At 46.5% G+C, this 14,482-nt stretch overlaps 1 protein-coding gene across 1 annotated transcript in view; it reads left to right on the forward strand.

The window, feature by feature from the left end:
* The window catches only part of LOC311099936 (histone-lysine N-methyltransferase 2C-like), a gene marked incomplete at its 3' end in the record, with an annotated part of 100,261 nt that overhangs the window by 85,394 nt on the left and 385 nt on the right, over nt 1-14,482 (forward strand). The window contains exon 12 of the mRNA XM_084140653.1: nt 12,920-13,732. Within this exon, the coding sequence (XP_083996779.1) occupies nt 12,920-13,732 (813 nt within the window). The remainder of the gene's footprint in view (nt 1-12,919; nt 13,733-14,482) is intronic.

Consider the following 14,482-nt stretch of genomic DNA (forward strand, 5'->3'; position numbering starts at 1 on the left):
GGCAGTCCCGGGGGAGCTGCACACGCGTGCAGCTTAGAGGGAACATTGCATGGGCCTACAGTGCATTCGGAAAGTATTCAGACCCCTTGACGTTTTCCACATACGGTACAGCCTTATTCTAAAATGGATTAAATAAATAAAAATCCTCATCAATCTAGATACAATACCCCATAATGACAAAGCGAAAACAACTTTCTACAACTTGATTTGTAGTCCACCTGTGGTAAATTCAATTGATTGGACATGATTTGGAAAGGCACACACCTGTCTTTATAAGGTCCCGCAGTTGACAGTGCATGTCAGAGTAAAAACCAAGCCATGAGGTCGAAGGAATTGTCCGTAGATTGTGTCAACGCACAGATCTGGGGAAGGGTACCAAAACATGTATGCAGCATTGCATGTCCCCAAGAACACAGTGGCCTCCATCATTCTTAAATGGAAGACGTTTGGAACCACCAAGACTCTTCCTAGAGCTGGCCGCCCGGCCAAACTGAGCAATCGGGGGAGAAGGGCCTTGGTCAGGGAGGTGACCAAGAACCCGGACCCACTCTGACAGAGCTCTAGAGTTCCTCTGTGGAGATGGGAGAACCTTCCAGAAGGACAACCATCTCTGCAGCACTCCACCAATCAGGCTTTTCTGGTAGAGTTGCCAGACGGAAGCCACTCCTCAGTAAAAGGCACATGACAGCCCACTTGGAGTTTTCCAAAAGGCACCTAAAGGACTCTGACCATGAGAAATAAGATTCTCTGGTCTGATGAAACCAAGATTGAACTCTTTGGCCTGAATGCCAAGCGTCACATCTGTAGGAAACCAGGCACCGCTCATCACCTGGCCAATACTATCCCTACGGTGAAGCATGGTGGCAGCATCATGCTGTGGGGATGTTTTTCAGTTGCAGGTACTGGGAGACTAGTCAGGATCGAGGGAAAGATGAACGGAGCAAAGTACAGAGAGATCCTTGATGAAAACCTGCTCCCCATCCAACCTGACAGAGCTTGAGGAGGATCTGCAGAGAAGAATGGGAGAAACTCCCCAAATACAGGTGTGCCAAGATTGTAGCGTCATACCCAAGAAGACTCAAGGCTGTAATCGCACCCAAAGGTGCTTCAAGAAAGTACTGAGTAAAGGGTCTGAATACTTATGTAAATGTGTATTTCAATTTTTATTTGTTATACATTTGCCAACATTTCTAAACCTGTTTTTGCTTTGTCATTATTGGGTATTGTTTGTGGATTGATGAGGAAAAAATACAATTTAATCAATTGTAGGATAAGGCTATAACGTAACAAAATGTGGAAAAAGTAGAGGGGTCTGAATACTTTCCGAATGCACTGTATGCATGACTTTACATGATGACGGGATTTTTTTGTCGTAGCCATGGGCCCCTCTTTTGTGGAATCAGGCTGCCAGCAGCAGAGTGCTGGGCCCGGGCCAAAACAGGCCAGACTGCAGAGTACAGTGAGAGGAAGCAATCATCCTCTCTCTCTGTTTGTTCTTTTCTTTCTCTCTTTCTCGCTCTCGCTCGCTCGCTCTCTCGCTCGTGCTCGCTCTCTCGCTCTCCTTTTCCTGTCACATGTCCTGGCGCCTACAGACACAGCACCACATCACGCTCTATACACGACGGTAGACTCATAGGCCTACACTTGTAATGTTTAACACTAATACAGTAATGTTGCTAATGCATAACTCATTCTGGGGGATGGTGTCGCTCAGTCAGAGCAGAGTTTTCGCTAAGCCCTCTTTTCACACTTTCTATCCTGTTGGCTCTATTATTTCTCTACTGGTCCTCTCTCACTTTCTTTCCCTTCCTCTCTCCGGTCGTCTCAAGCTTTCTCCCTCTAACCTGTCTCTCTATCTAGCTAGTGCAGCTGAGGCTATGGTGTTGTGTGTGGCACTGTGTGTGTGTTTCAGTGTGATTGGAACTTCAGAACCATTTGTATTTATGTTTTACCACTCCAGACAATGGGAGCACTTGCCTCAATGTCAAGGGTCTGATTCAAGCAAGGGCCTTTTGTTGCAGGGTGTGTCCCAAATGGCATCCTATTCCCTATGTTGTGCACTACTTTTGACCAGGGCCCATGGGGACTATGATCAAAAGTAATGCGTTATTTAGGAAGTGGGGTGCCATTTGGGACAGAGCCAAGTACAGACCGCTCCCATTGTATTACATGAGCTACATCACTCTAGTGGTAGTCTCATCTGCAGCTACCAGAAATACAATGCAACAGTATTGACTTGTATGAGAGGTCGAGTAATAAAAGGAGAATTCCTACAAATTCTTACCAAAAGTGAATCTTTATTGTGAACTGTATAAAGAACACAACGTGTCACTGTCAACCGTATGATTGAAGCTGCAATGAGACACGACTAGTATAGATAGTCTATAGATACTTTTGTATATATATATTGTATATTGTGGTCCTCTGTAGCTCAGCTGGTAGAGCACGGCGCTTGTAACGCCAAGGTAGTGGGTTCGATCCCCGGGACCACCCATACACAAAAAATGTATGCACGCGTGACTGTAAGTCGCTTTGGATAAAAGCGTCTGCTAAATGGCATATTATATTATTATATTATATATTAGCATGTGGACACCCCTTCAAATTAGTGGATTTGGCTATTTCAGCCACACCCGTTGCTGACAGCTGTATCAAATCGAGCACACAGCCATGCAATCTCCATAGACAAACATGAGCAGCAGAATGGCCTTACTGAAGAGCTCAGTGACTTTCAACGTGGGGCACCTTTCCAACAAGTCAGTTTGTCAAATGTCTCCCCTTCTAGAGCTGCCCCGGTCAACTGTAAGTGCTGTTATTGTGAAGTGGAAACTTGTAGGAGCAACAATGGCTCAGCCGCGAAGTGGTAGGCCACACAAGCTCACAGAACGGGACAGCCGAGTGCTGAAGCACGTAGCGCGTAAAAATCGTCTGTCCTCGTTTGTGACACTCACTACCAAGTCCCAAACTGCCTCTGGAAACAACGTCAGCACAATAACTGTTAGTCGGGAGCTTCATTATATGGTTTTCCATGGCTGAGCAGCCGCACACAAGCCTAACATCACCATGTGCAATGCCAAGCGTCGGCTGGAGTGGTGTAAAGCTCGTCGCCATTGGACTTTGGAGCAGTGGAAACGTGTTCTCTGGAGTGATGAATCACGCTTCACCGTCTGGCAGTCCGACAGACGAATCTGGGTTTGGCGGACGCCAGGAGAGCGCTACCTGCCCAAATGCATATTGCCAACTGTAGGAGTTGGTGTAGGAGGAATAATGGTCGGTGGTTGTTTTTCATGATTCGGGCTAGGCCCCTTAGTTACAGTGAAGGGAAATCTTAACGCTACAGCATACAATGACATTCTAGACGATTCTGTGCTTCCAACTTTGTGGCAACAATTTGGGGAAGGCCCTTTCCTGTTTCAGCATGACAATGATCCCGTGCACAAAGCGAGGCCCATACAGAAATGGTTTGTCGAGATCTGTGTGGAAGAACTTGACTGGCCTGCACAGAGCCCTGACCTCAACCCCATCGAACACCTTTGGTATGAATTGGAACGCCGACTGCGAGCCAGGCCTAATCGCCCAACCTCACTAAGGCTCTTGTGGCTGAATGGAATCAAGTCCCCGCAGCAATGTTCCAACATCTAGTGGAATGCCTTTCCAGAAGAGTGGAGGCTGTTATAGCAGCAAAGGTAGGTGGGACCAACTCCATATTAATGCCCATGATTTTCGAATGAGATGTTTGACGAGCAGGTGTCCACATACTTTTGGTCATGTAGTGTTGGTGCTCGTTCTATAATTAAGCAATAAGGCCAGAGGGGGTGTGGTATATGGCCAATGTACCACGGCTAAGGGCTGTTCTTATGCATAATGCAACGCAGAGTGCCTGGATACATCCCTTAGCCTTGGTATATTGGCCATATTACTATTATAAACTGGTTACCAACGAAATTAGAGCAGTAAAAATACATTTTGTCATAATCTCGGTATACGGTCTGATATACCACAGCTGTCAGCCGATCAGCATTCAGGGCTTGAACCACCTAGTTTATAATATATACTGAACAAAAATATAAACGCTAAAAATAAAGACTTCCATTGAAACCAGTATGCTATTTCTCTCATGTTCTATTGGTTTGTCCAATAGGCAAAGGCACAATCCTAGTCATATTAGCAACCCATGCTATACGGATGACAAATACACTGCTCAAAAAAATAAAGGGAACACTAAAATAACACATCCTAGATCTGAATGAATGAAATAATCTTATTAAATACTTTTTTCTTTACATAGTTGAATGTGCTGACAACAAAATCACACAAAAATTATCAATGGAAATCAAATGTATCAACCCATGGAGGTCTGGATTTGGAGTCACACTCAAAATTAAAGTGGAAAACCACACTACAGGCTGATCCAACTTTGATGTAATGTTCTTAAAACAAGTCAAAATGAGGCTCAGTAGTGTGTGTGGCCTCCACGTGCCTGTATGACCTCCCTACAACGCCTGGGCATGCTCCTGATGAGGTGGCGGATGGTCTCCTGAGGGATCTCCTCCCAGACCTGGACTAAAGCATCCGCCAACTCCTGGACAGTCTGTGGTGCAACGTGGCGTTGGTGGATGGAGCGAGACATGATGTCCCAGATGTGCTCAATTGGATTCAGGTCTGGGGAACGGGCGGGCCAGTCCATAGCATCAATGCCTTCCTCTTGCAGGAACTGCTGACACACTCCAGCCACATGAGGTCTAGCATTGTCTTGCATTAGGAGGAACCCAGGGCCAACCGCACCAGCATATGGTCTCACAAGGGGTCTGAGGATCTCATCTCGGTACCTAATGGCAGTCAGGCTACCTCTGGCGAGTACATGGAGGGCTGTGCGGCCCCCCAAAGAAATGCCACCCCACACCATGACTGACCCATGGATGTTGCAGGCAGCAGAACGTTCTCCACGGCGTCTCCAGACTGTCACGTCTGTCACATGTGCTCAGTGTGAACCTGCTTTCATCTGTGAAGGGCACAGGGCGCCAGTGGCGAATTTGCCAATCTTGGTGTTCTCTGGCAAATGCCAAACGTCCTGCACGGTGTTGGGCTTTAAGCGCAACCCCCACCTGTGGACGTCGGGCCCTCATACCACCCTCATGGAGTCTGTTTCTGACCGTTTGAGCAGACACATGCACATTTGTGGCCTGCTGGAGGTCATTTTGCAGGGCTCTGGCAGTGCTCCTCCTGCTCCTCCTTGCACAAAGGTGGAGGTAGCAGTCCTGCTGCTGGGTTGTTGCCCTCCTACGGCCTCCTCCACGTCTCCTGATGTACTGGCCTGTCTCCTGGTAGCGCTTCCATGCTCTGGACACTACGCTGACAGACACAGCAAACCTTCTTGCCACAGCTCGCATTGATGTGCCATCCTGGATGAGCTGCGCTACCTGAGCCACTTGTGTGGGTTGTAGACTCCGTCTCATGCTACCACTAGAGTGAAAGCACCACCAGCATTCAAAAGTGACCAAAACATCAGCCAGGAAGCATAGGAACTGAGAAGTGGTCTGTGGTCACCACCTGCACAACCTGTTGTTGTCTATTCCATTTGCATGTGAAATTTATTGTCAATCAGTGTTGCTTCCTAAGTGGACAGTTTGATTTCACAGAAGTGTGATTGACTTGGAGTTACATTGAGCAGTGTATAAACGCAACATGTAAAGTGTTGGTCCCATGTTTCAGAAGCTGAAATAAAAGATCACAGCAATGTTCCATACGCACAGAAAGCGTATTCCTTCAATTTTGTGCACGGTGAGCATTTCAACTTTGCCAGGACAATCCATCCACCAGACAGGTGTGGCATATCAAGAAGCTCATTAAACAGCATGATCAATACACAGGTGCACCTTGTGCTGGGGACAATACAAGGCCACTCTAAAATGTGCTGTTTTGTCACAACACAATGCCACAGTTGTCTGAAGTTTTGAGGGCGCGGGCAATTGACATGCTAACTGCAGGAATGTCCACCAGAGCTGTTGCCAGAGAACTGAATGTTCATTTCTCTACCATACGCTGCCTCCAACGTCATTTTAGAGAATTTGGCAGTACGTTCAACTGGCCTCACAACCGCAGACCATGTACAGCAGGGCTCCCGAGTGGCGCAGCAGTCTAAGGCACTGCATCTCAGTGCTTGAGGCGTCACTACAGACCCCTGGTTCGATTCCAGGCTGTATCACAACCGGCCGTGATTGGGAGTCCCATAGGGCGGCGCACAATTGGCCCAGCGTCGTCCGGGTTTGGCTGTTGTAGGCCGTCATTGTAAATAAGAATTTGTTCTTAACTGACTTGCCTAGTTAAATAAAGGTATAAATAAAAAATAACCACGCCAGCCCAGGACCTCCACTTCAGGCTTCTTCACCTGCGGGATCATATGAGACCAGCCACCTGGACAGCTGATGAAACTGAGGAGTATTTCTGTCTGTAATAAAGCCCTTTTGTGTGGAAAAACTCATTCTGATTGGCTGGGCCTGGCTCCCCTGCCCAGTCATGTGAAATCCATAGATTAGGGCCTATTGAATTTATTTCAATTGACTGATTTCCTTATTTGAACTGTAACTCAGTAAAATGGTTGAAATTGTTGCATGTTGCATTTATATTTTTGTTCAATATAAAATAATATATGCCATTTAGCAGACGCTTTTATCCAAGGGATCTTACAATCATACATGTATAGATTTCCGTGTGGGCGGTCCCACATTGAACTAACATTCTTAACTTTTTCTCTATGAGAACACATCCCGACAGCATAATCAAATTATAGCAGTAGAATGGAAGTGTGAAGGGAATCCATTGAACAGTCTTGTGCCTGTCTGTGCTCTGTGGTGGTGCTGAGATGTACGGCTCTCTTGGGGGGAGGGGAAGGGGGGAACATCTCAGGAGACAGTGGCGGTTCTGCCACAAGTAAAAAATAACTCCCCGGGCTCAGCCAATAGGATGCTCTGGCCTCGTTGCTCTCTTCTCCCATGTGTGCTAGCCGAGCGTAGATGGCGGTCATGTATTCCCCATGGTGGCAGCAGCAAAGAGACAGAGATGGAGAGATGCTGGTGTATTTACCACTAGAGTTGATTAAAAAAGAAAGTATCCATCTCTCCACCCTATGAACTCATGAGTCTTCCTTTTTTACAAGGAGCATGTGTGCGCCTAAATTGAAAAATGTTGGCGCACAAAAATAAATTTAGGGGCACTATAACAAATATTTGAGATATTAAATATAGAATCCTTAATTTTCCTAAGCGCACTGGTGCTCGTAAATAGAAATTCCAGGTGTCACAGCAAAATATTTAGGTGCGTATACGAGTAAAATGGACGCGCACTATAGAGCAATGTTCCTAAAAAAAGAAAAATAGGCACTGAGCAAAATGTCAGGTCTGCTGAGCGCAAACTTGAACATTGTGAAAATTCTATGCAACTTCCGCAGAGCGTTTACTGTGAACACTGAGGCTGTACACGCTTTAAGTTAGTTTTAACAGTGATCAAGTAGGCTACGGTGGCTATCTGATCATAATGTAGGCCTACCAGAGTGGCCTACCATCAAAAACAATGGAGAAAATGCATCCCATAACATTTTAACATGGAAATAGCTGTTCTATCATTCAGTCTACAGTAACAGCCAATGTGTGGTGTTCAATGTAGGCCTACATTCCATGAGACCTAAGAAAAAAACATGCAGGGCTTGACATTAGGGCTGTGGCGGTCATGACATTTTGTCAGCCGGTGATTGTCAATCAAATAACTGCTGGTCTCACTGTAATTGACCGTTAATTAACATAAACACATTTAGCATCTTCTGGCTTCCACGCATAGCCTACAAGCCACTGATAGAGACCTTTGGAACATCTACATTTTAGTCTAAATCCATGTAATATAGCCTCACAATAAATCCATTATTTATTTTAGACCGGTCTAAAGAAACATATGAAGAAAATGAAAAAACAGAATAGTGTACTCTGAGTTGTCCTTATGTTAGGCCCTGATCTGGCTATGCCATATGGCTGTGGGCTGCACTAGTTCATTTAGCAGACAAGATTTGCTTAGAATTCCGTGGCTTTATTTTATAGTATGAAGAATACCATTGAACATAGCTGAATAAAATAGAAAGGATATTTTCTCCAAAGGATTTGAGGGAGTGCGCACATGCGGCTATTCTGTGTTGAGCGGTTAACAAAGAAACATGTACTCCTATATGCTTAATTTAGAGTTAGTTATGTAACATTAGATGTGATACTAATGTTGGGCTATACAGTGGAGGAAAAAAGTATTTAGTCAGCCACCAATTGTGCAAGTTCTCCCACTTAAAAAGATGAGAGGCCTGTAATTTTCATCATAGGTACACGTCAACTATGACAGACAAATTGAGGAAAAAAAATCCAGAAAATCACATTGTAGGATTTTTAATGAATTTATTTGCAAATTATGGTGGAAAATAAGTATTTGGTCACCTACAAACAAGCAAGATTTCTGGCTCTCACAGACCTGTAACTTCTTCTTTAAGAGGCTCCTCTGTCCTCCACTCGTTACCTGTATTAATGGCACCTGTTTGAACTTGTTATCAGTATAAAAGACACCTGTCCACAACCTCAAACAGTCACACTCCAAACTCCACTATAGCCAAGACCAAAGAGCTGTCAAAGGACACCAGAAAGAAAATTGTAGACCTGCACCAGGTTGGGAAGACTGAATCTGCAATAGGTAAGCAGCTTGGTTTGAAGAAATCAACTGTGGGAGCAATTATTAGGAAATGGAAGACATACAAGACCACTGATAATCTCCCTCGATCTGGGGCTCCACGCAAGATCTCACCCCGTGGGGTCAAAATGATCACATGAACGGTGAGCAAAAATCCCTGAACCACACGGGGGGACCTAGTGAATGACCTGCAGAGAGCTGGGACCAAAGTAACAAAGCCTACCATCAGTAACACACTACGCCGCCAGGGACTCAAATCCTGCAGTGCCAGACGTGTCCCCCTGCTTAAGCCAGTACATGTCTAGGCCCGTCTGAAGTTTGCTAGAGTGCATTTGGATGATCCAGAAGAGGATTGGGAGAATGTCATATGGTCAGATGAAACCAAAATATAACTTTTTGGTAAAAACTCAACTCGTCGTGTTTGGAGGACAAAGAATGCTGAGTTGCATCCAAAGATCAACTCGTCGTGTTTGGAGGACAAAGAATGCTGAGTTGCATCCAAAGAACACCATACCTACTGTGAAGCATGGGGGTGGAAACATCATGCTTTGGGGCTGTTTTTCTGCAAAGGGACCAGGACGACTGATCCGTGTAAAGGAAAGAATGAATGGGGCCATGTATCGTGAGATTTTGAGTGAAAACCTCCTTCCATCAGCAAGGTCATTGAAGATGAAACGTGGCTGGGTCTTTCAGCATGACGATGATCCCAAACACACCGCCCGGGCAACGAAGGAGTGGCTTCGTAAGAAGCATTTCAAGGTCCTGGAGTGGCCTAGCCAGTCTCCAGATCTCAACCTCATAGAAAATCTTTGGAGGGAGTTGAAAGTCCGTGTTGCCCAGCGACAGCCCCAAAACATCACTGCTCTAGAGGAGATCTGCATGGAGGAATGGGCAAAAATACCAGCAACAGTGTGTGAAAACCTTGTGAAGACTTACAGAAAACGTTTGACCTGTGTCATTGCCAACAAAGGGTATATAACAAAGTATTGAGAAACTTTTGTTATTGACCAAATACTTATTTTCCACCATAATTTGCAAATAAATTCATAACAAATCCTACAATGTGATTTTCTGGAGAAAAAAAATCTCATTTTGTCTATCATAGTTGACGTGTACCTATGATGAAAATTACAGGCCTCTCATCTTATTAAGTGGGAGAACTTGCACAATTGGTGGCTGACTAAATACTTTTTTTCCCCCACTGTATGTATCTTCTTCTCCCAATTTGATATCCAATTGGTAGTTACGGTCTTGTCCCATCGCTGCAACTCCCATACGGACTCGGGAGAGGCGAAGGTCGAGAGCCATGCGTCCTCCGAAACATGACCACGCCAAGCCACACTGCTTCTTGACACACTGCTCGCTAAACCTGGAAGCCAGCCGCACCAATATGTCGGAGTAAACAACGTACAGCTGGGGACCGAAGTCAGCGTGCATGCGCCTGGCCCTCCACGAGTCGCTAGAGCGCGATGGGACAAGGACACTGCGATGCAGTGCCTTAGAACGCTGCGCCACTCGGGAGGCCCCTATACGTTAAATGTTTTAATACATTCTAAGGCTGCATGATGCAACTCTAATGTTGATTTGAAAAAAAGTTCCATTAAAGGCATGAGCTCTGCTTTGTTTTTTACGCAGCCTGTACACGCTTCATCAGTCTCTCATTCACAATTTGACGAGCACTTGATAATGCCTCGAATTTCCTGGCTGCGTCCCCTTTGTGTGGCAGTAATGCCCCCCAAAAAAATCCATGCCTTTTGCGGCCAGTGGCCGGTGTGTCCTTGGGCTGAATATAATAATTATAATTCACTTCTCCCGGCTGCCTGCCGAAGCACCTCTCACTCACATGGCTCTCCGTCACGTGATCAGTTTTTTCTCACAGGCTACAAGTGAAGACAGACACACTTAAATAGCAAATGGAGGACGCTTTTCCCATGGTTCATTTTCATGCCAGCCAGGTAGGCATTACTCCTGTTGTAAAGAGAAGCAATGTGCTTAATATAAGGAAAGTTGAAAAATAAATATAGGCTAGGCCTATAGAAAGCTGAAGGATCCTCTTTTTAATAGAGGCCATCACTCTGTTTTCTCACGCAATTGCGTAGCCTATAGAATTGTTGCGCAACATGAGCTCATCGGCTCTCATTAAGTGTTTGATTAGATTTTCGATTACTTTTGCATCGATTTCAGAGTGATTAGAGGGACCAGGCAGTTAGCAAATTTGTTAGGCTACTAATGACCATCAGCAGCATCAGAGCTTGGAGAAGTCTAAATACTGTGATCACATGTAATTTGACTGCCGTCATGACTCGTGACCGCCGGTATGGCGGTAATACGGTCACCGTAACAGTCCTATTTGACATTAACCTGTTTATCCACTTGTCCTTCAGACAAGTAGGTGACGGAAAATGTTGTTGTGGTGTTTGATGCAAGAAACCACTTTACAAAATAAAATGCATAATTATTCCCATACCATTATTACAGAGAATCAGACAAATCATGATACACTCTGCCTATTGGCTACTTAGCTTATTCAAGCCTGTCTCAAAATACAACACTGCCCCTTTAAGATGAAAAAAGGTTATTTGCCTGACTCACTTAGATGGCTAGAAATGCACATGTTTTAATGATATTTAACTGGGCTAATAACTCACTAACTAGCAAAGGATATGAACAAATGTGCACACATGGCTACATGCAGCTCTCAATTAATCTCAAAACAAGTGCATCTACTCATGACACTCATGCTGTAAACACAGTCCAGTGAATGGCACATATCCATATATGGCAATGGTCTATTTGCATATAGGTCTACTGCAGCTCTGATTGGTTATGGTGCACCGGTCTGTGTAGAGTACGGGCCTGAGTCGTGCCTGTCAATGCGATGGAATCCTACTTAGATGAGTTCTGCCTACAACAAAATCTCTTGCGTAGTTCGTTTTGTTTCGGTATGTTTAATTGAAAGTGGCTAATGCGTTGATTCGATCACAAATCCCACAGTAAAGGGAAAAGTTGATAGTGTTAACTAAGGTGGAAAACTCCAGAAAGTTGAGTGAAGTTCAAAGCAGCAATGCAAAGCCTAAGACTTTCATTGCAGGCCAAACTAAGTGGGATTGTTCGAACTCCTCTCTCTCGATTCGCTGGGATTTTTTTTTTCTGCCTGAAACCATCGCCTTGGTGTTCTAACAAGAGTGGGTCCTTGTAAACGGGGGTTGTCATGGTGACTCCTCCCTCTTTGGGTTTTATTGCATGTGCTGCTGCTCCTCCAATGCGAAGAGAGTGTAGGAAAGGAGAGGAGGAAGAAAGGAGGAGAGGGGAGGAGAAGAGGGAAGGAGGAGAGACAGAAATGGAGAGTTGGGGGCGGGGGGTGTTGGTCAGGGTGAAAGGTCGTTGCAGGGGAAATTAACTAGATTGTTCCAAAATTAGAAAGAAATTGATGGGCACTTTACCCCAATTGTCTTTTTTGCATTGAGATGTAGACCTAGATTGTAGATGCAGTGAGTCCTAAAGAGTCTTGAAATGAAGCCTATCATGTTAATATTTCTTTATTTCATGCATCCCTTCCTTAATAAACAATTACTATGCCCTGAAGTCTTCCTATAGTGGATGGAGTTAATGTGAATACTAGAATGTAATCCGATATCACTGCTATACCATGATGCAATGTGATGTGGAGAAGCATTACATGATTGTCATCGGGGAGGACTTGGATCAAACTGAGAATTGTCAATTCAATTAGGCAGTGTTTATAGAGCGAACACTAGGTATTGAGTTATTGAACCAGCTGGGGTTTGGGCTTTGGGATGGGGAGGGCAGGGAGTTGCAGTACCTGGGAGGAAGATGTTCCCTAATTAACTTGAGGTTAGAGCCTAATTGGAAGCGCTGTGAATTGTGGGGCCTCATTTTCCCATTGTGCTACAGTCAAAACGGGGGGACTTTTTCTAATGAGAAATACCTTTTGATGCTGGCCAAAGTACTAGCACCTTTGGAAATGAATAGCATTCTCATAAAGTCCTTTGTCTCATGGCCAGATTTTCAATAGGACCAAATCTAACTTGCATTTATCCAAATTGTCTTGATTACTCTCATAACACAGAGCCAATTTTTCAGTTCTTTTCAGTGAGATCTGGATGGAAGCCTAGTTGTTTTGTGTGAGAAGCAGAGCTGTCAATCAAATTGTGACTTTTAGTTTTTATTTCCTGTCTTCCAGATGTCTTTATGGGTGTGGTGGAGGAGGAGGTGTCGCTGGAGGATGAGGTGTGTCCAAGCCCTCAGCTGGAGGATGAGGCGTGTCTTAGTGGTCAGCTGGTACAAGAGGCCTGTCCGAACTATCAGCTGGAAGAAGAGGCGCGTCGTAGCGCTCAGAAGGAGGAGGAGGAGGAGGCGCATCGTAGCGCTCGACTGGAGGAGGAGGAGCGTCCCGGCCCTCGGCTGGAGGAGGAGGGGCGTCCCGGCCCTCGGCTGGAGGAGGAGGGGCGTCCCGGCCCTCGGCTGGAGGAGGAGGGGCGTCCCGGCCCTCGGCTGGAGGAGGAGGGGCATCTGGGCCCTCGGCTGGAGGAGGGGCGTCCGGGCCCTCGGCTGGAGGAGGAGGGGCGTCCGGGCCCTCGGCTGGAGGAGGAGGGGCGTCCGGGCCCTCGGCTGGAGGAGGAGGGGCGTCCGGGCCCTCGGCTGGAGGAGGAGGGGCGTCCGGGCCCTCGGCTGGAGGAGGGGGCGCGTCCCGGCCCTCGGCTGGAGGAGGGGGCGCGTCCCGGCCCTCGACTGGAGGAGGGGGCGCGTCCGGGCCCTCGACTGGAGGAGGAGGGGCGTCCGGGCCCTCGGCTGGAAGAGGGGGCGCGTCCGGGCCCTCGGCTGGAGGAGGAGGGGCGTCCCGGCCCTCGGCTGGAGGAGGGGGCGCGTCCGGGCCCTCGGCTGGAGGAGGAGGGGCGTCCGGGCCCTCGGCTGGAGGAGGGGGCGCGTCCGGGCCCTCGCCTGGAGGAGGAGGCGCGTCCGGGCCCTCTAAAGGAGCCCAAAGAGGCTCCATCAGGTACAGTATAGAAAACCATGTCATATACTGAGTGTCCAAAACATTAGGAACACCTTCCTAATATTGAGTTGCTCCCCCTTTTGCTCTCAGAACAGCCTCAATTAGTCGGAGCATGGACTCTACAAGGTGTCGAAAGTGTTCCACAGGGATGCTGGCCCTTGTTGACCCCAATGCTTCCCACAGTTGTGTCAAGTTGGCTGGATGTCCTTTGGGTGGTGGACCATTCTTGATACACATGGGAAACTGTTGAGCGTGAAAAACCCAGCAGCTTTGCAGTTCTTGACACACTCAAACCGCCTGGCAACTACTACCATACCCCGTTCAAAGGCACCTAAATATTTTGTCTTGCCCATTCACCCTCTGAATGGCACACATACACGATCCATGTCTCAATTGTCTAAAGCAGGGCTGCCCAACCCTCTTCCTGGAGATCTACTGTCCTGTGGGTTTTCAGTCCAACCCTAATTTAACACACCTGATTCTACTTATTAGCTGCTCAACAAGACCTTAACTAGCTGAATCAGATATGCTAAATTAGGGTTGGACTGAAAACCTACAGGACAGTAGATCTCCAGGAAGAGGGTCTAAAGGCTCAAAAATCATTATTTAACCTGTCTCCTCCCCTTCATCTACAGTGATTTGAAGTGGATTTAACAAGTGACATCAATAATATTTCATAGCTTTCACCAGGATTCACCTGGTCAGTCTGTCATGGAAAGAGCAGGTGTTCCTAATGTTTTGGTGCCCTTG

This window comes from Coregonus lavaretus (genome assembly GCF_964263955.1).
Source record: "Coregonus lavaretus genome assembly, chromosome: 2".
Taxonomy (NCBI): Eukaryota; Metazoa; Chordata; class Actinopteri; order Salmoniformes; family Salmonidae; genus Coregonus; species Coregonus lavaretus.